Raw genomic sequence first — 23,367 nt, forward strand, 5'->3', positions numbered from 1 at the left:
AAAAAGACAGATGGGTTAAAAAACCAACAATCAAAAGAGAAAAGTGAAAAATCAGAAAAAGCTACAGAAATCTACAAATCAGCCGGCACTAAATACTAATAGAAGAAGCAATTCAAGGCAATTTGTGGATGTTATCTCATTAGGAGGAAAAGACATGGGAAATGTATGAAATGAAAAAACTCAAAAGAATGGGATGGATGAGCAAAGAAAGGAAAAGTGGCCAGTAAGGAAGTAGAAACTGTCCAGTATCGCCATCTATCTAGACACTCAAGAGAAGGACAAACAAGATACCCTCAATACAGGTCTTGAGGAAAACAAATCAACCTCAGCGGTCACTACAAGGGAAGAAAACACTCAGCAGGAACAACGAATGCTGCAATCCACAGAGGGCAGTTTGCTACTCATAAACGTAAATGAAGCGAATGAAACTAGAGTGGGACAAGAGGTTGACATGTCTGAATCTACTGATGTTAGAGGAGTGTATGTCTCCCAAAAGAAAACAATGACAAATGACACATTTTAAGGCACTGAAATGGGGTGGAGAGCAGACAACAGAGAAAACATGAACAGGAGAAACACAACTAAGGGCACTATGCTCAGAAGACATCTTGTGAGTGGCTTTTCCAAAGAAGGGGTCAGAAAGATCAGTTTGCACCTTTGCTTCAAATCTCATTGCACAACTAACATGGAGCAATCGGGTAGCATTTAAATCTTTGGGGTTCAGTTTGGAGGGACTGTTGACGCAGGAAGAATCAGACATCTTCCGAAATCCAATGCAACAAACCAATAACCTGCAATGATCTACGGAACTGTTAAAAGGGCCTCAAAGACAAATTGGAAATGGAGATGAATGGACCTGGCTGGAAGGGACCATAGAGATGTTCAAGAAGGTTAAACAAAATCAGCAGCACCTTTGAAACAGGTAACGTGAATATAACGTCATGCCACATCTGTGGCTTCCATAAGCTAATAGACTCCGCCTTGAGGGCCTTCAATCATGAAAACATTGTGATCCTACAAGAGGCGATGGCCACAGAAACCTTTGAATGACAGGATTTAGAACTTACTGCAAACATGCAATACGGGGCACTCAAGGCAGACCTAAAGGAGGTCTGGCAGTGGCTGTAGACCTAGGTTGGGATTGCAGTCACTACGAGGTTAGTGTAGCTTCTCCAGATATAATTGTCATATGCATTAAAGTGCATCCCCCAATGTCAAACCTTTTAATGATCAGCATCTATGGAAATGAGTGTAATAGTCATAGGGTGAGCCTTCAGAAACTGTTAGTTACATTGTTTGAGGAATGTCTAGGCAAAGACAGACACTAACCTACTAGTAGCAGGTGACTTTAATGCAGCCTGCATGTGGCCAAAATGGAGCAAGACTTCCCAGCATGGAGGTAACACCAGAACAATGAGTGAATGAGTGGGAGGGCTCTGGAAGACCTTTGTGGCAGATTGCAGACTATGGCCTTGTATTCCAGATTAAAAAGAGTAAAATGACTTTTACACATGGAGTGGGGAGCAGATGTCATGGATTGATTACATTTTTGTTTCCACAGAGTTAAATGGGAATTATCTAACACAGGGGGAGGTAATGGGGAGTGACCACTTTCCTCTAAAGTATAAATTAAATATGCAAATGAAGAAACACCAAATTGAACCTTCTCTGGCATTTACCACGGTAGCCGGCGGGAGGGTGGGCATTAGATGGAACACAAGGGCAATGAGGGTGTTCACTGAGCTATGGGCTAAGGAACTGCTGGCACGGATGGAAGAACTGGATGTTCAATTTACAGCTAGGAATTACAACAACAAGCTGCAAACATGCATGGAAACGCTCTCTAAAGGGCAAATGGCAAGGAACTGTCTTCCCTCACAATCCATTTGACACTAGAATCAGGGAAGCAAAAAGAATCAAAAGAATAGAAATCAACCTTTGTAGGAAAAAAGCCACCTCAAACACAACATTCTGTGAAGAAAAGAGGAAGATACTGGCCCGACATAAGAAAGTGCTACATTTAATTAGACGAGAAACCAAGATTAAAGGAATGGTGCGCTCAGAAAAATGAATTGCTAAAATGATTGGCAATAGTCTAAAACATAGTTTAGACATATTTTGAATGGAAGTTCCTATGTAAACACTTTGAGCAAACAAGGCTCAAAGTGTTTACATGGGAGCATCCTTTTTGTGATTTCAGGCAGCCTCCTCAGCTCTGCCATTGCGGCACTAAACAAGCAGCAAAAGCCCCCTACTGGGAGCTTTTGCTTACTGCAGCCAGAGCAGAGCTGAGGAGGCTGCCTTCACTTTCAGTTTACATTTTCTGTGCTTCCCAGGCCCAGGGAAGCACAGAAAACGTAAAATGAAGGCAAAAAGCCGAGGCGCATCAATTAAAAATAGAACGTTGTTGTATTTGTGATCGCCGTGGTTGGAAAACCACAGAAATCATAAATACAACAACGTTGTTATTCTGACAGCGGCAGCTTTCGCATGGAGTCTCCTGGGCTCCCCCAACCCTGAGGGAGACCAGCAGACTCCAAAGCGAAAGCTGCCACATTCAGAATAACAACGTTTTTGGATTTGTAAATACTGCAGCATTTACAAATACAAAAACGTTGTATTTCTCACTGCGGTAGCTTTCGCTTGGAGTCTGCTGGACTCTCTCAGGGTTGGGGGAGCCCAGGAGACTCTGCGCGAAAGCTGGCGCACTGAGAAGCACTGCGCAGCGACTTTCACTTTAGGGCTCGTGGGCTTCCCTCGGGGAGCCAGAGAGTCCCAAAGTGAAAGCTGCTGCAGGCAGAAACACTGCAGCATTTGAAAATATCTGTGTTGTGTTTCTGCCTGCAGCGGCTTTCACTTTGGGTCTCCGGGCTTTCAAAAACACTGCAGTTTTTCTTTCTAAGTTTCTCAGGCTCCTCTGGCTCGGAGGAGCGCGAGAGACTTAGAAAGAAACCCAGAGCATTTTAAAATACAACAATGTTGTATTTATATTTGCGGTAGCTTCAGCTTGGAGCCCAACCGCAAACATGAATACAACGTTTTTAGCCCGGGAAACCTGGGGAAAAAAACGCAGCTAGTGCTTATTTAAAAAAAAGAAATTAGCACTTACCGAGATGCAGCTGCAGCTTTCCCGCCTGCAGTCTCTGGTCTCCATCCTCCGGCACCAATGAAGCAAAAGCCACCCAGTGGTAGCTTTTGTTTACTACAGCTGGCTGGCTTTTGCTTCATTAGTGCCGCAAAGGCAAGGACAGGCGTCATCCATTTCACAAAATGGATGCCTCCTAGTGCTTCCCATTTGAAAGTTTGAGCTTCATTTGCTCAATACTTTACATAGGGACTTTAAAAAAAAATGTAGATTTTTTTTTATTATTGGCCATCTTTTTGGACAATAATATTTCTGAGCACACCATTCCTTTAAGAAAAACTAGGAGTTAGTGACGACACTGGTTGAGAAAGATGCAGGAAAGTTTTGGTCTATCATGGGGGAGTAACACAAAAAACAACTAGCATGATAGAAGAGTGCCAAATTCCAGCGCAAATTTGGGAACAATACTTAAACAAAAAATATGCCTTGCCCAAAATTGAACCTCTAGTTGTATTAGAGAGTAGTGGGTTTTCAACAGAAAAGACGTGCCCATGGGATCAGAGCGATGTTGTCTGGGCAATAGGTAAAGCTAAGTCCTCTAGGGCCCCAGGTCCGGACAACATTCCTCCGGTCATTATTAAAGAAAATTGTGAAACATGGCCTCCCCTTTGTGGAATTTGTTCCAACACATCTGTCATTTAGGTGAGGGTCCATGGACGTGGAAACAATCCCTAATTGTTCCAATATACAAGACAGGGGATAATTTAAGTCCAATACATTTTAGACCCATAGCACTGTTAGATTCTTCAAGTAAGATCTTTAGTGCACTGCTATTAAGAGATCTTACAAGAGAGATCACAAAACATCAACTCTTATCTGATTGCCAAATTGGCTTTCAAGCAGGGATGGGAACCTCACTCAATGCCTTTACTTTGGCACATATATGAGCAGCATTTAAGAACAACTCCATGGGTACTGTATGTATGGCGCCAATCGATATGACCAGTGCATGCGACACAGTTAGTTGGGGTCGGTTGTGGGAAAAGCTTCAACAAGTGGGGTTCCTGTTAGTTTGGTGAAAATGCTTGCTCTGTTACATACGAACACCTCGGTAAGAATGCAACTGGATGGGGGGTCGACGACTGATCTTGTTACGAACCATGTGGAACTAAGACAGGGATGTGTTGTGGCCCCCACCCTTTACAACATGTACATGGCAGACGTTGCAAAGGTATGGGAAGAGGGGTGCACAAATCCAGTCTGAATGGGTTCAGCAACACTGGACTGGATAGCCTTTGCTGACAACATAGTGCTGTTTGATCTCACCCCTCTTGGGCTCCAGCGCAAACTGGCATTGTTTCACATATATGCAGTTGAAAATAATCCTAAAGTAAATGGATCAAAATCTAGGGTCTGCGTGTTCCCAACAAGGAGAAGCCCAAAAACAATGAGGTGGCAAGTGGGAAATGAGCCATTGGAGTGAGTATTGACCTATTTGGGATATGAAGTACTAAACTCCTCATCCAAAATAGGGGGATAAAATATCTAAATGCTAAATATGGCTCCGTACTCACAAGGCGAGTATATGCACAGCTGTTTACTTTCTCGCTAACTCCGCGGATTCAGTTCTAGCTTTTGCAAGTGGAGCCGACGATACTGTACGGGCTGGATATCAATCTAAACGATTTAGGGACAAACCTAAATATCATCCAAGGTAAGGTCTGATAAGAGAGCTTGAGGCTAGCAAAATCAGTCCCTAACTCAGTAATACGGCACAAGTTTGGGCTAGTCTCTTGGGCCAATATGGCAGTGTGGAGGAAAATGATGGGTTACGTAAAACTACTGAACCCTCCGATCCACTCCTTATATGAAAAATGGGTAGATGTCCAAACACGTAGCTCTGGAGGATCAAAAAGCATCCTGAAGGATCAGATGATCAACTTATTGAATGATTTCGGCCCCTCAAGAGAAGAGTTGATCATAAACCAAGCCAAGGTAAATGAAAGTTGTTTCAATATGACTGGGGGAAGACAGCGGAGGAAATAGCCAAGTATAGCCTTTTACAAATGCGCTGCGTGTGTAAATCCTGGGATGTGAGCCAAATCCGTGGGTGGCGCACACGGGCGCACACGTCACTAAACGCTGTGAAAGCGCACAACGTGTAGCGCACACAAGAAAAGTGGGCGGAACACGGGGCATAACACGCAGAATGGGGAACAACGCGTGAAAATGTGGGCGTTACGGGGGAAGTACCGGAGGTAAATGCTCTCAACGCCCACACGCACGCTAACAACACGTATTCATGGAATCGAACAGGGGAAACCCGTGTGCCAAAAAAGACGCGCTAATCCATAAACACGTACGCCAGCAGGAAGCAGGCGTAAGCGGCCCGTGCAGCATAAAAGTGCGAGCAAACAACAAACACGTATATACAGCTATGATGAATGTCCCATTCTGTGGCCCCCTAGGAGAAATGAGGTGTCACACAACGCTCAGGCACCCCAAAAAATCAAGAAAAAGAGATATGCGAACCCTGTAGCCCACGTGTGTGTGATAATCCACACGCACCCCCGAAATACGCACAAGCAGCCCATCCAACCTCCCCATGCCCCGCAGGCAGCACACACCACAGGGGGGACATTTTCCACGCTATTTACCTGACGCAAGTGGGGTACATGTATTTGGAAGGGTGCGCCTGGTTTTTCACACGATATTGGCCTGGGTATGTGTTTTCCATGCATTTTGGCAGCCACAAGTGGGGTACGCGTATGGAAGGGGGTGCGCAGGGAGATTTCCATGCGTTTTGGCTCCCGCGAGCGGGTTACCCATATTCAAGGGGGTGCACAAGTACATTTTCATGCGTTTTGGCTGCCGTGAGCAGGGTACGCGTAATTTGTCACACGATTACAGTGTAGCGGCCCTGTAAGCTGTTCCAGGATTAGCAAGGCCCTTTGCGCCGTATTGGGAATTTCAATGGCTTTTCCTTGCGCAAGGGGCGTTCTTGGGGCGTAACTGCCGCTGCGGGATGTTCGCTGCACCACATTTCAAAATGGCTTGGGAAATCCATGAATATGCGGTGCGCCAGACTGCTGTTTAGCGCACATGGCTGGTGCACGCTGGCGCACGCTCCCTCTCTGCGCTGCTCGTGTACGCTGCTTCTGCGCTGAATTGTATGAATTACCCGGTAAATTGGCGTACAAGAGGGAACAAGTCTCGAGGTACATACTTATCTTCCTGTGTCCAAGAAGGAGGCTACTATACCTCCATTTCCATCTAAATCAACTGCCTAAACTCGAGAGAGTGGGTAGTTGGAATGGGGGTAGAGAGAATTTATGCTGTAGGCTGTGCGGCTCAACAGAAATGAAAGAATCCATAAAACATCTGGTTACGGGTTGTACCGCCTTAAGGGAAGATCGCAAGAAATCCCTAGACAGGTTACACGGGAATAAATTCTGGTGGGTCAGTTTGATGGGTGGACAAGCACAGAGTCTTATGCTGGCTTTATGTGAATTCCTATATAAGATCATAGAAAAGCTAGGAAAGACAATAGATGAAGAAGAAATGTCCTCCTTTGCCCACCTTGCATCTGTATGATTTGATTATTTTTATCATATGTTCAGCAAATGCAAGGAAAAACTGTAATTCTTCTCTCTGCATTGTGTCCTTTTTTATTGTTTTAAATGTAAATTTGTGAAAGAGTCTCATCTGTTTTCAAATGGGAGTCAAAACACAATAAAAGAAAAAAAAGAATCATAATCCTGTGCTTGAGGGTGATAGAGGAAACTTGTATTGCCTACTACCACTGACCTCAGTGTTGCCACCTTTCAACTCTTCTGGCTTGACAAATCAGTTCCGGTTACCATCAAATGTCTAATCATCATCCTTTTCACGAGTCTTCGGCCTGCACTGGTTTGACATCACTGGAAACCAAGGTGGCTGCCCAAAAATGAGCACAGTGAGCACCTCGGGAAACCCAAACCTGCCTGCTACAGAACTGGTTTTCTGGACACCAGGGTATTATAAAACTTGACACTCTGGCTATGCAGCTGGCTCCATTCTTCACCAAGTATCATCTGTGGCCTAAACTCAAACTCCAGAAACTGCTCTTTGGCCCTATTGGTGGAAGGGAACTCTTTCGCAAATGAGGGCTCAAATCGGCACAGCTGATCACCCTCGGTCCCTCCTGAAACGTTTTCTGTCCTGGAACAGAAATGTGTTTTATTGACCTGAAATTGAATGTTCCCTTCTAGGAAAGACTCTTTATTGAACTCTTAAGAACTCTTTGAAATTGTTGCTACTGTTGTCTGTTAGCCTGTTGCATTTGTTTTACCAAGTTTGAAAAGTATATAGTGTGGCGTCAATCAACCCACTCCACCTGCTGAGAGAGCACTTGAGCCAGGAAGCTATATCTAAAGATAAAGACCCCAACGAATGTTCTTAGGGGAAATCTCCCTAACAGTGCCTTGCAATGTAGGGTTTGGTGTGCCCGTGTCTTTCACTTGCACAGAGTTGGTACATCTCTTTTGCAGGTTATGAAGGCGCTCAGGTCGCACCTGACCTCACACTGGAGCCATTACTTTCGCCTCATCCCTTGTGTCTATTATGATCGCTCCTACTGAGAACATTTTGCCCTTGTGCCTAATCACTGAATTAATAAGTAGTGAGTGATTGTTCACTCCAGCACTCACATCGAATTACCTGAATTGTAGTCATTCAAATATTAAAGCTACCATCTCTTTTGAATCACTGTTCAAACCTTTACACAAGGCAGCCTTCGCTATTTGCTGATTTCTTCCTTGCATGACCCACATTTGGAATTTCTCTTGGGGGCATGGGCAGCGTCAATGTCGCTCTTGCACTTCCATGTCTTTGCAGAATGTTGCGAATTTGCCCTTGTTAACAGAACATCTGTTTGCTTTCAGAGTCTGGATGGGGATCTGTATGAGAGACTGAGAGATCATCTAACCATGATCAGCAGAACCGAGCTGGACACCTGTCACTCCTTACAGGAGCGATTCCGGATTATCCTGGGGGCTTCCAAACAGGTACTTTCCCTCTGACCCTTGCATCCAGCATTCCAGATTCTAGCTGGACATGCCATGGCTTCTTACCTTCTGCAACCTTCAATGATGCCCAGATGAGTGCCACTCTTCCTCTCCACACCCCAGAACGCCTCCAGCCAGGCACTCCACAGTTCTGGGAGCCATCCTATCCATGATCAACTTCCAGACGAACTACTTATTGCTCCTGGCTTCAAACCATTAACAACCACCCAAAAGCATAGCCTGTCTGCTCTTACAGCCGCCCTTTGCCAGAAGCTGCCAAAAATTACATTTTTATATGTTTGGGTTTGTCTGTCCTGTTTATTGCTGCAGGAGATTCTTTTATGTGTTTTGCCCCTTTTATTATTTTTGTAGCCATGTGTCCCAGTCTATATGGGGCCTACAGTTGCTTTTTTGTTTTTAATGTCATTTTGTGGAGTGGTTTCCTTTTATTTCCAAATGTGCATGTGTAGTCCAAATGTGGTATTCTAACAAAAATGTTGAAATTCTCCTATACACCAATCTAGCCTCTGTGAGGAGCCAGGATTGAGTCGCAGACACAGTTCATAAGGTTGGATATAAACATGTATTCAAAACATAAAGGGGTTGAAAAAGGCCTCACTATCCCTTCTCTAGGAGGTGTTTCCCTACCTCAACCAAAACTGAAGGTCTGTCCAGTGTCAAGATGTCAAAAGTAAAATGTCCTTTATCTGAGATCTTAGCCTCACCCTAACATTCTACAAAAGAACTCTAATATGTGATGGGTAATGTCTTTGGCCTTGTACGTGCCCAAACGTTAAAGTTCAAAAGAAATGTATAACTCCAACACAAACGTTCCCAATGGATAAAGGTCACAGTGCCAGGGGATACATCCCTTCCACGGGTTCCTCTTAAGAATAAAAATCACAGTTCCAGGGGACAACTGCTTTTCCCCAGGTTTCTGTTCAAGACACTTCAAATTCCTAAGGTCATGGATTTTCCTTAGGGCTCTTTGTTCAACAAAATGCTTGTATGCAAAAACCAAATTGGATATAAGTTCTACCCTCGTAGGATATCTGGTGTACTCCCCTCCCAGGCTCTTTTCCACTTTCTTTAACTTTGCTTTCAGACTTGACTTTTCCTTGTGTATCTACCAGGACTTCTTTATGTGATTCGTTTTTCACACTTGCAGACTTGACTTTGCATGGTTTAATCTCCTGCCAGGATGTTTTACCTGGTTTACTTTATGCAATTGGCAACTTGCTTTTGCCTGGTTTACTCCCATGCCAGGGCTTCCATCTTATTGTGCCTTATACAATTGTCAACTTGCTTTCACTTAGTTTACTCTTCTGTCAGGACTTTTCATCTCATTGTACTTTACACAATTGAAAACTTGATTCACAAATGTGCCTATTTACGTTACAATGACTTGGCTCCCCTCTTTGAAAGTCTTGGTTGTGCTTTGCTTGATTTATTTTCTCCCCTGGGTTCCTCGACCCAGTACTCTTGTTTGCTCAGGGTTTCACGTGACCTCCCGGACATTCAGCACCAGTCTCACACCTCCGTACCGGTTTCTCTGGTGTGCGGCGCTCAGGGAGAGGTGCTTCCTCCTGTCTGCTGGGCAGCGTTTCGGTGCCTTCTGCAGTTGGTGGCTACTCTGTTACTTGCTTCTCATTTGGTTCTCCACCTGCGTCCGGGTATTTGTATGCGGCTTTCCTTGCCACCTGTTTCTTGTTCGGCGCAGACCTCTTGTCTAGATGCACATGGCAGCCGTCTCTGCTGCTTGCGTCTTGCTCGGGATATTGTTCCCCTGCCACAGACAAACCGGAGCGTTACCGGATGGTTGCTTTTAGCAGTGCATCCAGAAGGACTTCCTCCTCGGATTTTCCTCTTGCTCTCACCTTCCTCCTCTCTAGCCGTTCTAAGTTTCATGGGACTCCTCCAGGCAGTGTCTATTCCCTTCATGCTGGGTAAAACTTTTAAATGTCCCAGCACTTATCATATGCTCACAACTACTAGAGCATATCTGGTGCTTGTCGATCCTGGTGATCTGCATTACTCATGCATACTAATGGGGAATGATCGGTGACCAGTCTACATTTCCTAGCAGTGAGATAGTACGTCAAGAAAGAGACTGTCCACTTTATGGCTAGGGCTTCAAGCTCAATTGTGGCATAGTTCTCAACCCTTTGGTTTTTTAATACAAGGTAACAGTATCTAAGATGGATGGGGATGCAGATCTTACTCATACATCAATAATCAGACTGACTCAGGAAGTTGGCAAAACACAACTGTTTTAAAATCAACTGTCTAAAACAGGGAGTACAACAGGCATCAACAGACGCCATACAGTCATATGTCTCTCCACGATTTTCATGAAAAAACACATATTTATAACAAAAAATCATCATAAGTGATGTCATGGTACGTGGCAAAACAAGAAAACCTAGTAGGGGATATGATAGGCTTAAGGGGAACATCTAAGTATACTTTCTATGTGGTATGGAATTGTGATTGGTCCTCTAATGTCAGGTGGACAGTTAAGCCCACCTCTAGTGCAAGTCATCTTCCGTGACATACTAATACACAGCGATTTATTGGCTTCTCAAACTATAGGGCTCTTTGCTACGTGGCCCTCTACAATTGGTTGGCACGCTTGTACCCTTCAGGAATGTTCCACTCGCTAGCAGCACGCACGCTGGTACCCCAGGTGCTGGAGGTTTGGCTTGGTCATGCCTCTCCACCCAATTAGCCCAACATCCATCATCACGCCTACTGACTGCCATGCAATTAGTCCTTTGAACTCTGCCTTGTAAAGAATCTCTGTACTTGGGAATAAAAGGGAGTGTGAGCATGGCCTTATCTTCTGGTCTCGGCGTAGCTTGCCCAAAGTCTATTTTCATCTGAACATGTGACAGGAGACCACATTTTGAGCTCCTTCATTGTATTTAATACTATTAAATGAATAAAACCTGGCACTTCTAGTGTTTTTCCATCACACCTCAACAGGAGCCCGTCTTGCTTCTCACATTCATTTTATTTCCTCGAATAGATAACCAGTTTCTTGGCAGCTTCAACCCGTGACTCCAGGCCAGACAAACCTTCTTGAATCTTCCTTCACTGTCAGCGGTTTTATTCTACTGCACCACACTTTCAGCCCTTCTATTCACGGGGTCCAAGTTTTCTAAATTGTGTCGTGGAACATCCAGATTCTACACACACATATATATATATATATATATATATTGTCGGCATCACCTGAATTCTATTCACTACATATAGCCAGCCTAACGATTACTTAGTCTACTTACGTTACTGCATCTGTACAATTATAAAACAGTTTTACATTTTCTTCAGTGCTTTCCCGCAGGTGCAATCTTCATTTCACCTGTGAAATGTTACTCAATTGTTTACTTCGCCATCTGATTCTATAAGGTCTATTCACCTCCTTCATTGGCATCTCTTCTGGGTGTGTCATCTCTGCATCATGTGACGTCACCAGTCTTCTCTTTCACTCATCTTCACACTTCTACCTGAATTTCCTTCAGAAGAGTGTCATTTCTTTGTGGGTACATTATATAGGTTTTTCTCAATGGATATCTTGTTTCAAGGACTTTCTCAGTATAGGTACCATTATTGGCTTTGCACCTGTTGCAATTTCCGGTTGCCAACATATAGGCAAAATGGGGGCAGGACTTCCAAAAGAGGCAGTTGGCTCCTCCTCTACAGTTCTTTTACGTGGGATATAATGTTCTACTAATCTAAAGAATCAGGTATTCAATGCCATCTTGATCTTGGGGAAAGAGCAGCCCCAACCCAACGTGTGAAGCAACTGTCTGCAGGATATATTCCTTGTTGAAATCAGCCAATTTTAACACAGACTCACTTCATAGAATACCCTTGAGTTTATCGAAACAGTTTTGGTCTTCAATACTCCACTTTATCTTCTGGGGTTCAGGGTTCTTCAGCTTATCAGTGAGACCAGAGGTGATAGAAAAATAAGTAGGGGCAAATCATCTATATTACCCCACTAATCCCAAAAAGGCCATCACGTCTTTCTTTGTTTTGGGTATTGGGGTTTCCTGAACAGCTGTTACCTTTTCACTTTGGGGTTGGACAAGCCCATTTCCCACAAACAATCCCAAATACTTGACTGCTGACTGTGCCAAGTGACATTTATTTGAGTTTGCAGTGAGGCTGGCTTTCCTCAGGGCTCGAACAACTAGATATGAGTGATGGAGGTGTTCTTTCCAGGTCCTACTGTGAATAATTAGATCATCGATATAAGCTCTACAGAAAAAGGAGTTAGGTAGGAGGACTTGGTTCATTCACTTTTGAAATGTAGCTGGAGCCTCATGAAGTCCAAACGGTAATACTTTGAACTGGAATAGTCCAATAGTGGTGAAAAAGGCATTTTTCTCTGTCTCCTCTGAATTAACAGGTACTTGAAAGTATACTTTCATCAGATCGACCATGGAGAGGAAAACAGCGGCTCCCAATTGATTCATTTAGATAATCTAGCTGTAGCATGGGATAACTGTCAAACTGGGACAACGCGTTCACCTTTCTGAAATCAATACTGAACCTCCATGATTGATCTTGCTTGGCAGCGAGTACTATCAGAGAAGATCAATGACTCTCTGATGGCTCAATAATATGAGTTCAACAACTTCTCCACCTCTTCTATGACTATTCCTTTTCTAGCTCCAGGGATTATGTAGGGCTTTAAATGGACAACCTTCCCCGGGGGACAGATATAATGAAAAACCCCTTGTTTTTGACTCTACCTAGTCCATTTTTAAATACCTCATGAAAATGTTCCAATAGGTCTTTTTTCTGTGTCTGTGGTAGGTGGGAAGGGATCAAGGTGTTTGGTTCTGACTCTTCGATTAGGACACTAGTCCACTATTGTGACTGTAACAGGATCCTCTCTCCACTCCTTCAGGAGGTTTATATGATAAATGTGGGTCTTAATTCTCCTATCTGTCTGGGAGACTCTTTAGTTGTATGTCCCTGTTCGTTCTATTACTTCACAGGGACCATGCTATTTGGATAACATCTTGTTCTCAGATGTTGGCAAGAGAACAACGACCTCCTTTTGTCCAATGGCAAAAGACCTATGCAAAGCCTTCTCGTCATGAGAGGTCTTTTCGCTTTCCTGTGCATTAATCATTTGGGCCTAAACTATTGCCCTCACTCTAGCCATGTGATCTGTTAAGTGCTGGCCTGTCTGTGAGAGGGGTAAGGGGCCTCTTCCCTTTCCTCCCAGGTTTCCTTTAACATGTCAAGGACATCCCAGGGATCCTGGCCATATAATAACACAAATGGTAAAAACCCTGTTGAGGATTGTGGTGTTTTCCAGATGGCAAAAAGGGCCCAAGGTATCATAAAAAAATCCCAATGTTTACCACCAGCTTCAACCAATTTCCAAATAACATTTTTCAAGGTTTTATTGAAGCATTCCACTAACCTGTCAATTTGTGGGTGGTAGACAGAGGTTTTAGGAGTCTTAATATGTAGGATCTCCTTCACCTCTGCCATTAACCGACTCAGGAAGGTGGTCCTTTGATCTGTGAGGATTTCCTTCAGGAAACCAACCTGTGAAGAAACTGTACTCAAGTGTTTCAAGATTTGTTGAGTTGTTATTGCGTAATTTGAAGGCCTCTGTGTATCGAGTGACATAGTCCACAATTACCGATATATATCGGTTACCCAAATTAGATGGTTCAAGGGGTCCAACTATGCCCATACGTATGCTGGCAAAAGGCACCTCAATAATAGGTAAATATTGGAGTGCATCTGGAGAGGGTATCTGGGGGCTGGTCTTCTGATACAGGGCACAAGTAAGCACAATGTTTTTCATATCGGCCTAGACTCAAGGCCAATAGAAGCGACGTATTACTTGTGCTTGGGTCTTGGTTGTTCCTAAGTGACTCCCAGTTAAATGGGAGTTCGCAATCTCTAGTACAATCCTCTTGTGACCTTGGGCACCATAAGCTGACTTCTAGGGGAACCATCAGGGCTAAGATCTGTTTTCTCCCTTGCCTTTTTCTCCTCCACCTTTATCTGGTTTGCATCTTTCCATTGTTATGAATTAGGACCTTTACATTGCCTTGGTAGTCAGGGTCTTGCACATGCTAGATCATCTAGGCCATAACGCTAAGCTAGACCCAACTTAAACGTTACCCTAATATAGGTACCTGCGGAAGGTATTAGGACTAGGTCAGTAGGGATTAGCATTCTGTGTCTGGGTTGTACTAATTCTGACCTACTACTACACAAGTCAAACCCAAATCGAGTTTTCTGTAGCAATTGACAGATCAGCGGCTTGGTTGCTAAATTTTTCAAACCTAGGGGTTCGGGTAAGAATTTTCATCTGATTTTACTTTATACAATTGAAAACCTGATTCACAAAAGTACTTGGATGCCTGCGGGCTGTGTGAGCGCTTTATAAATGTAAATAAATAAATAAATAAATAAATAAATAAAATTGGTGACGGGTTCAAAACCTAATATCTGCCTATTTCCATTACAACAACTTGGCTCCCATCTTTGCCAATCTTGGGTGTGTTTTACTTAGTTTATTTTCTCCCCTAGGTTTCCTCGACCCGGTACTCTTGTTCACTCAGGGTTTCCAGTGATCTTCCGGCCCCTGCCCCAGAGTCGGAGTGTGGTGGTCCAGAAAGGGTGCCGGTACCGTGCGACCAGCTCTTTACTTCCACTTGGACATGCTAAAGAGCACTCTTACATTCATATATGTGCACCACAAAGGGGAGGGTACAAAGGCTATAGTATTAAGCAGGCTTGGCTACTGTAACACCTCATACCTAGGTCTTCCTAAAAATCCCATCCATATCTTACATGTGATCCAAAACAAAGCTGCCATGTTCATAGTGAACATGCAAATGCACCATCACATGAAGGCAGCCCCACATGCCCTCCAAAGGCTTCCTCTGGAGAAAAGAAACAACTTTGTCTCATCCACAAGGCTCTTCATGCCAATGGCTGGACTATCTCCCCGGCCTCATCTGATGGTACCACACATCTAGAACATTAAGATCCTTGACTACAAATAAACCATCTTCGATCCTTTTCAAGATGAAGTGCCAGGGGAAAAGCTTTGCCACAGGAATGACCTTTGCCTTGAGGCAGCAGAGCCTCCTTCCTCTGTCAGCTGTGGATGCAAGACTGTATATTGGATCCCCAGTTCCTGGTTGTGTCTAGGCTCCCTCTGCTTGCCACAGCTTTGCTACTGCATATGCTTGTCTGGTTACTGCTCTAGAATAATTCCATTGTTGTATCTTCTTCCTTAGAATGTCATTTACTGCACTTGTTCTGTCAGTTTAGTACTGTTCCCTGCCTGCTCCATGTGGTTTTACTATGATCTGGACGTACCGAGAGATGTGAATGATCAACTCAATGGACCTCATTACAAGGTCTCCAGTCTGGAAAAAAAATGCTGGTAATACTGGCACCATCATTTTCTCTGGACCAGGGAAACACAAGTTTGCTGGTAGGGGTAGTGAACTACCGGCAGGCCTGACCTGCCGGGAGTTCAGGCCCCTACTGGCAAATAATTGCCAGAATCACCAGCACCGGTACAACTGGTGCCAGCAATTCTGGCAATGCCATCCCTGACTCCATGGAATGGGAATTTACCGGCATCTCCACCACCTGTAATATCCCAGTAAACTGTAAGGCAGCTTTGCCGGTATCCTACCGGTAATTCTGGCGGGATACTGGTGAAACAGTAATCAAGGCCAATGTGTCACTTCCTTGATCCTCAATACAAGTATTGTGGTGCAGTAAAAAACTGGTAGTAAAAGAATTACTTCCACTATTACTGCACTATCCAGTTTGGCGGTGATGTGGAAGAGAAAACCTTCAGCAATATGCTGGAGGTTTTTTCGGCCAGGTGACTGCCAGAAATCGGATGCTTTACTGTGAGTGGATTTACCCCCTGTAGTAAATCTACTGCCTTACATACTTTGCACAGCACCTGTGACACTAGAATGCAGCTATCTGGCATGATAACATTAATTCTAGCTGCAATAATAAATAATAAATGTCTCTCTCACTTTCTCTCCAGGCTACCTCTCCCCTACCCCAGCCACATGCCGGCTCAACCTGGATGTCTAGCTGGGACTTGGCCAACTGTACCTCCCTTCATTCTGGCCAAGTGCACACACCCACTCTTTTTTTCTCTCTGACAAATTTCTGATATGTGGGCTTCGTCCCACAAGAGCGCTCAACCTATAGCGGGTCGAGACCATACCAATGGCGAAAGGAGCTTTACAAATTTCCATTACAGTACATTACAAATCTCCAAATCATTAATTTAGTCCTATGGGACTCGTGAATGGGGAATAACAGTGCCTTACCACGATTTATAACCTGGCAGTTTGACTGCCAGTTCGAATTGCGGCAAAGGAGGATTTTGGGGGTCATTACGAGTTTGGAGGCAGCCATGGTGCCACTAGCACCATGGCTGCCTCCAAAGTCGTGTCCGGGTCTGGGTTCTCTAAATGGGGACTTACTGGGTCATACCAACCTTGGAGGACCCGGTAAATCCCCATTCCATAAACCCTTCCCCATTCCCATTCGAGCCCCCATAGGGCTCAATGGGAATGGGGAAGGAGCTAATAATGGGCCCATACATTACGGGCCCGTTATTAGCTCCCTGGCTCCTTAGCGGCTCCCGCTAAGGACGGCTGGTTTTACCGGGACCCGCTAAGGGACCTCGGAATGCGGCGGTAAGGGGTTAACAGCACCGGCATCCTTACCGGTGCCTTTAACCCCTTACCGCCGCACTCATAATGACCCCCTTTGTCTTTCCCACTCTACTCATTCCCTCTTGCAGCGCTACAAAGTAACTTTGCTGTGCCGTAAGTGCTATGCAAATCAACAATAAATGCATAAATGCAATGACTTCTGTGCTCTTAATTTGCGTGGACATTTTAGGATTAAATGTTTGCATCTAGCATAGGGCAGCATGCACGTCACACGTTTCAATCTTGTGACCAGGCTGAACATCATTAAGTACCATTTAATTGGGTCAGAATATCTGTTAGTAGAATCTGCCATGAAGCACTATGTAAGATTACACTTTTGTATTCTTAGTCACAAGCCCACTCTCTTTGCAACAACCCGTTTGTCCATCCCCATCAACTTTGGCAAGTTATGACGCCATCTTTCTGTGCGAGAGGCACAGGGGGTGCATAATGGGTTAGTCAAAGGACATGTTTTTTATAACCATTTTAGGAGGGTGCAATTTTCGCAGTAAAACAGATAAAAAAATAAATTGCATTTCAACCTTTGTTGCAGTATGTTCTATCGCATGGTACATTATATACAGCCAGGGATGTCATTTAGGGGCCACCAGGGGGTTGCACCCTGAGGTCTCCCTTGCTACCCCTATGGTCTTCCTTGCTACCTCTTAAAATATATATTTAGTGAGCAGCAAACATTGCCATCAGGTGTTAATATTATTAATGCCAAAAAGAAGAAAGATGACAAATTTAGTCAGGAATTGACTTTACTTTAAGACATAGAAAAGTTACGCAAAAAAGAAATATCGAAGTGGTGGGAGGAGCATTCCCTGCAACATTACTTGGACATCGGTCATGTACCCAGAGGTTTCTGTATCATGACAACACCGTAATTTGAGGACCAGGATGCAGAAATGCTTGAAGAATGGGGCGGAGCTAGCAAGGACTGCTCGGCTCGCTTCTTAACCATTCTGGTCAAATATGCCAAAAAAGATCGCTTAACTTGACTACAACAACTTGAAAAAACTGAAAAGGAACTGAAAGAAATCCCAGTCACTGATGAGGGCAATAAACTACGTGCCAAGATTGATGAAACACTAATCAATTATGAAGATGACATTAAACAAAGGAAGCAAAGAAAGTTCATCAGGGGTAAGCTGGAGTACGAATCTGGCAGAGTATTTACATTTGCTAAGCGATTTGACCCTCTACCCAAGAGTACCAAAGAACCAGTAGCGCAGGAGCCTTTGGATGTTGGTGTCATCTCGTCAGAATCTGATGTTTCAAATTCAAAGAGTGAGGAGCCTATAGTAAGGTTGAATTTTTTAGAAGAGATGCGACTCCTGTGCCAAGATGGCAAAAATCAAAAAATGTGGCAGGGGTCGCAGAAGGGGAAAAGTAAGAGGAAAAGGTTACAAAACAAGAACGGCAAAAAAAAACGCCAAGGCTAGCGTCGGAGATGGCTCAAAAAACAATCAACAGGGCAGATCAACACGCTCTGGAGCGAAACAATGAAACCCACCATGAATAAATGCCAAATTATAAATCTCTCTTCCCATGTTCTTACCAACTCCCAATCGGCGCTTTTGTCCTTGGGTCTAAACTTTTGCCCTACTACCTCCTTTGATTATGTACAATCATGACTTGATTTTGACAAATTCTTTCGGAAGATCAAATTAAAAAAGTTTTTCGCTATGAATCCAACCAACAGACGGCCATCTACGCCACGCACAGGTCACACTGATCTCTGTATTATGGATGTTCCCTCATTGGCCAGTTTGGCTTCACTTTATGATGACTCTTTTGATCCCTCCAATTTTGACTTTTCAGATTTTGACATTGATCCAAACTGGGATGTTCACACCAAACTCAAATCAAAATCCAGATTTAACCCACCCATTCCGGATGGGGGTTGCAATGAAGCTTTTCACAATCTATGCGTCAGTGATCTTCGAAAATTATGCAAAAGCTCTATGTTTCAACAAAAACAAAATCTTACCCAATCCCAACGTAAAGCCATGTCTGAACTAGATAACTTGCCTAACATAGTGATTAAACAGGCAGACAAGGGGTCCAATATTGTATTACAGGATCGTGTCACTTACGTCGTGGAAGCAAACAGGCAACTTCGTGATCATTTGTTATCTCCCTTTAATTGAAAACCCTTTTGCAGAGATCCAGTAGAAATTGACGTTACTATGTGCTAAGTGGTTGGAGTATGGTTTACTGGATGAGGATTTGTTCAAATTCCTTGTCCCTTCTTTCTTTACCATGCCCCTGATTTATTTTCTTCCCAAAACACATAAATCCTTGACGCGTCCACCTGGTAGACCCATTGTCACTTTATGTGGTTCATTGTTAGAGCACTTGGCACAGTTTATAGATGAGACTGATTTAGTTTGTTTGTTTTACCATCTTATTTACGTGACACCAAGGATTTTTTGCAACATATCAGTGACATCCCATGGGAAGAGGGTCTTATTTTAGCCACTTTAGATTTTGTTTCGCTATATACCTCCTTCGATCATGACATAGGGTTGAGGGCCTGTAAGCACTTTTTGGATTCTCGTTCCTTAAACTTATTGAGTCACACTACCATGATTTTGGAAATGTTATCTTTTTGTTTGACCACTAATGTTTTTTTGTTTGAGGGTTCTGAGAGGTACTGCGATGGGCAGCACATTTGCGCCCTCGTATGCCAATCTCATGATGGGATGGTGGGAAGCCACATCACTGTCTGATTTGATTTCTGCTCACGTTCCCACACAGATTATTGCATTGTGGAGGTATATCGATGATGTTTTTGTCATATGGAAAGGCACTGAAAGCGACTGGTCATCCTTTGTTAGACACATTAATATTAATCAGGTGAATTTGATTTTTACTGAGGCACATAGTGTGACTGAAATTGAGTACCTAGATGTCAATTTCAGTCTAGACATCTCCGATGTTCACACTTCCCTTTATAAAAAATCTTCTAACACCGGATTACACTTACATGCCAGCAGCAGTCATCCACCAAGCTGCAAGAAAAGTATTCCGTATGGGGAGTTCATCCTCTACTGTCGGAATTGCACTGAGGTAGGGCAATTTGATCATTTTTGTGCCTTAGCAGCGGTAGATTTTTAGAAACAGGGATATGACAAAACTGTAATTGAAACTGCCTACAATAAGGCACGTGCCCTGTACAGGGATACATTGCTGCATGGCAACAGACCCATTAAGTCTGCCTCCAATGATGATCCACGCCTCATTATCACCTATGACAATTTATCTGTTCATGTTAGGAAAATCATCCAAAATCACTGGCGGGTCTTAAGGCTGGACAAGGACCTTCTTTCAGTACTGCCAATACGACCAACAATTACATATAAAAGAGCTTCGTCTCTTAAAGACAAACTTGTATCCCGCTTTCTGTTTCCGCTACCTAATGTCCCTAAGGCTGCCAACAGGCTTGCTACTCCTGCTTTGGGGTTCACAAAATGTTCCAAATGTAAAGTTTGCACACATGCTGTCAAACAGAAATTTTTAATTCACCCTGTGACTTCCATTCATCACGACATTAAGCCTCTCATGACTTGTGAAACTGCATTTGTTGTTTATGTCCTGTGCTGCCCCTGCCAGCAATGGTATTGGGGAGCACCACATGCAAATTGAAACTTAGAGTATTGCAACATCTGAGGGCGATAAAAAACTCCGACCTGGCGTACCCTATGGCTAAACATTTTAAGGACAAACATGATAATGACTTTCGTTTGCTCAGCTTCTTTGCAGTGGCACATGTGGGTAAGAACCCCAGAGGCGGTGACAGAGTTTTAAAATTATGACAGCTTGAAACCAAGTACATTCTGGATTTTGACACCAAGATACCCAACGGCCATAACATTGACGAGGAGCTGTATACCTTTTTGGGAGTGTAGATTGTCTATTACAGTGGATTCTTCTGCATTTTGATATCATCTTTTTTGCTTCAATTTCAATTTTATGCTTAGTTAATTATTTCATGTACTTGGCATGTTATACATATATTTCTTTCTATGTTTTTTGCTCACGTTGTACTGGCAGTTGGCCTAGACCTCAATACTGCCAGTATGAGGGTTAAGTATTCCGTACATATACCTTGGGTTTTTGTGCATTGGTTGCTGCTTTTTTACTTTCTTTGGGTCAATGGGGGTCTTTTATGGTGTATTTTCGTTGTCATGCTTTTTCTTAAGCTTTCAGTGTTTTTCCATTGGTCTGTCTCAAAGTAATGATTAGTTATTATGTTGTTAGGTAAGCATTGGTATCCTACCATTCGGCATTATTGTTATCATCCGTTTTGCCACAATCAGCCCAGATGTCACGTTGTACTTGCAATTGCACTTGTGTAGTGCTTTTGATGTTTTTATGAGCCGTGTATTTTTACCCATCTTTGTATTGTGTTTTAGCATGGTATTTCAGTGTTTGCATTGTGCTATAACCTTGCTGCTATTTTGACTGATGTAATTTTATTCAGCCATTGATATGCACTTGCACTTTATTCTGATTTTAATAACTGCTACACAATATTTGTGCACTTTGCTAACATCTTGCTGCTCCTTAATCTTTGACTAATGCATTTTTATTTAGTTATCGATATGCACTTGCACTTTATCGTGACCATAATGCTGTTATATAATGCCTATGCACTTTGCTAATATTTGTGGTTGCACGTTACAAGATGTCTGCCATCAGCCTTACCTTTAGACATATGCCTTTATTGGGTCATAGACACTATCAAGGGACTTACACTGTTATTTATACCATGTCTAACCACTCCCCTCCCATTGGTGAACAAGCGCTGTGGAAAGCGCGAAATGCGTCCATCCTGGACTGTTCATTAGGTGTCCTGCCTCTGGTGTTTCTGTCAATGGTGGCTTTTAAAATATAAAAAAAATTTTTGTAAACTATTAAACTTGTAAGTATTTCCACTACGAGTTCTGGCTCACTTTTTTGATTGAACGGTACTCCCTGGTTTTTTGTCTCATGGCTTGGAGTGCGGGCTAAACTGTATATATATATAAATATATATATATATATATATATATATATGTATATATATATATTTTTTAAGTATTTGGATTTATTTTATTTATAGAGCGCACCAGGCCCGAGGGCATCCGGGCGTGTATTTTAGTTACAACATAAGGCAGACATGGCAATACAATTACATTTTAAGTTACAAATTAAAATTACAAAAACATTTATTAACATATATACATAAAGAAGTTACTGGTGAGCGAGAGGACAAAACCTATGTGCCATGAGTGAGAATAGGTGACAAACGCATGGGAGGTGATTGGCGGATAGGTGATAAGTCTTGGGCGATTAGCCAGGCTTTAGCCATATTTTTGAAACTGTGGAAGGACGGTTCAGATCTTATCAAATTGGGAAGCGAGTTCCAAAGTTTTGCCGCCATAACAGGGAAGCTGGCTCTGCCAGATCTTTGCAGGTTGAAGCGTGGAATAGAGAGGCAGTTAGTCTGAGCAGTTCTGCAAGGTCTGTTAGTGTTGTGTAGGGCAAATCTATTGGCTAAGTATAGTGGTGCTTGGTTGGAAAGGCATTTGAGTGAGGGCGAGTGTTTTCAGTGTAATTCGTTGAGTGACGGAGAGCCAGCGTAAGTTACGTCTGGTGTCAGAGATGTGTTGGTTCCTAGGGATGTTGAGGGCGGCTCTAATAGAGTTATTTTGGATGATTTGTAGCTTGTTTAAATTGTATTTGTTAGTGCCCAAATAAAGGGCAATACAGTAGTCAATTTTTGACAGCACAAGAGTCCTGGCAAGTGTGACACAATTGGCTGGTGATAGGAATGGGCGGCTAGCTGTAATAAGCTTACAAGTGTAAGCCGCTGCAGAGAAAACTGCATTTCTTAGTCTGGCCAAGGATAAGGTAGAGTCAAGGTAGATCCCTAGCGTTTTGGTGTCCTTGGAGGCTTTGATAGTGTTACCGTCGATGAAGTTAAACTCAGGGGTCAGTTTGGATACTTTTTGTGGGGAGCCGAGAATGAGGAGCTCTGTCTTCTCATCATTTAAACAAAGTCTGTGTTGCGCCATCCAAGCTTGGATGACTAGGTAGATGGCATTCACAGAGAGAGAGTCGGCTATGTAGTCTCCAGAGATAGGGACGAGTATCTGGGTGGCGTCAACATAATTGGTATATGTGACACCCAGATAGTCCAAACTATCGAATAGAGGTTTTGTGAACACGTTATACAACGTGGGAGAAACACAGGAACCTTGTGGTACCCCACAGGTGACGGGTGCCAGCGATGCTGCTGCTAGTGGAGAGAAGACACGCATCGATCTGTTGTCCAGGAATAAAGTGATCCAGGCTGTGGCTTTATCAGAAAAATGGGCGGCTAGTTTAAGGTGGTGACACAGAATTTGATGGTTGACGAGATCAAAAGCTGAAGAGAGATCTAGAAGAGGGTGGTCAGTCATTTGTTCGAAAAAAAAATGTCAAATGACAATTTTTT

At 43.3% G+C, this 23,367-nt stretch overlaps 1 protein-coding gene across 1 annotated transcript in view; it reads left to right on the forward strand.

Annotated features, from left to right (window-relative positions):
- FCHSD1 (FCH and double SH3 domains 1) overlaps positions 1-23,367 on the forward strand; it is a 582,795-nt gene that overhangs the window by 449,818 nt on the left and 109,610 nt on the right. Inside the window, exon 9 of the mRNA XM_069654127.1 lies at positions 8,008-8,130. Within this exon, the coding sequence (XP_069510228.1) occupies positions 8,008-8,130 (123 nt within the window). The remainder of the gene's footprint in view (positions 1-8,007; positions 8,131-23,367) is intronic.

The sequence above is a fragment of the Ambystoma mexicanum genome, chromosome 3q (genome assembly GCF_040938575.1).
Source record: "Ambystoma mexicanum isolate Mex_15411 chromosome 3q, UKY_AmexF1_1, whole genome shotgun sequence".
NCBI classification, from domain to species: Eukaryota; Metazoa; Chordata; class Amphibia; order Caudata; family Ambystomatidae; genus Ambystoma; species Ambystoma mexicanum.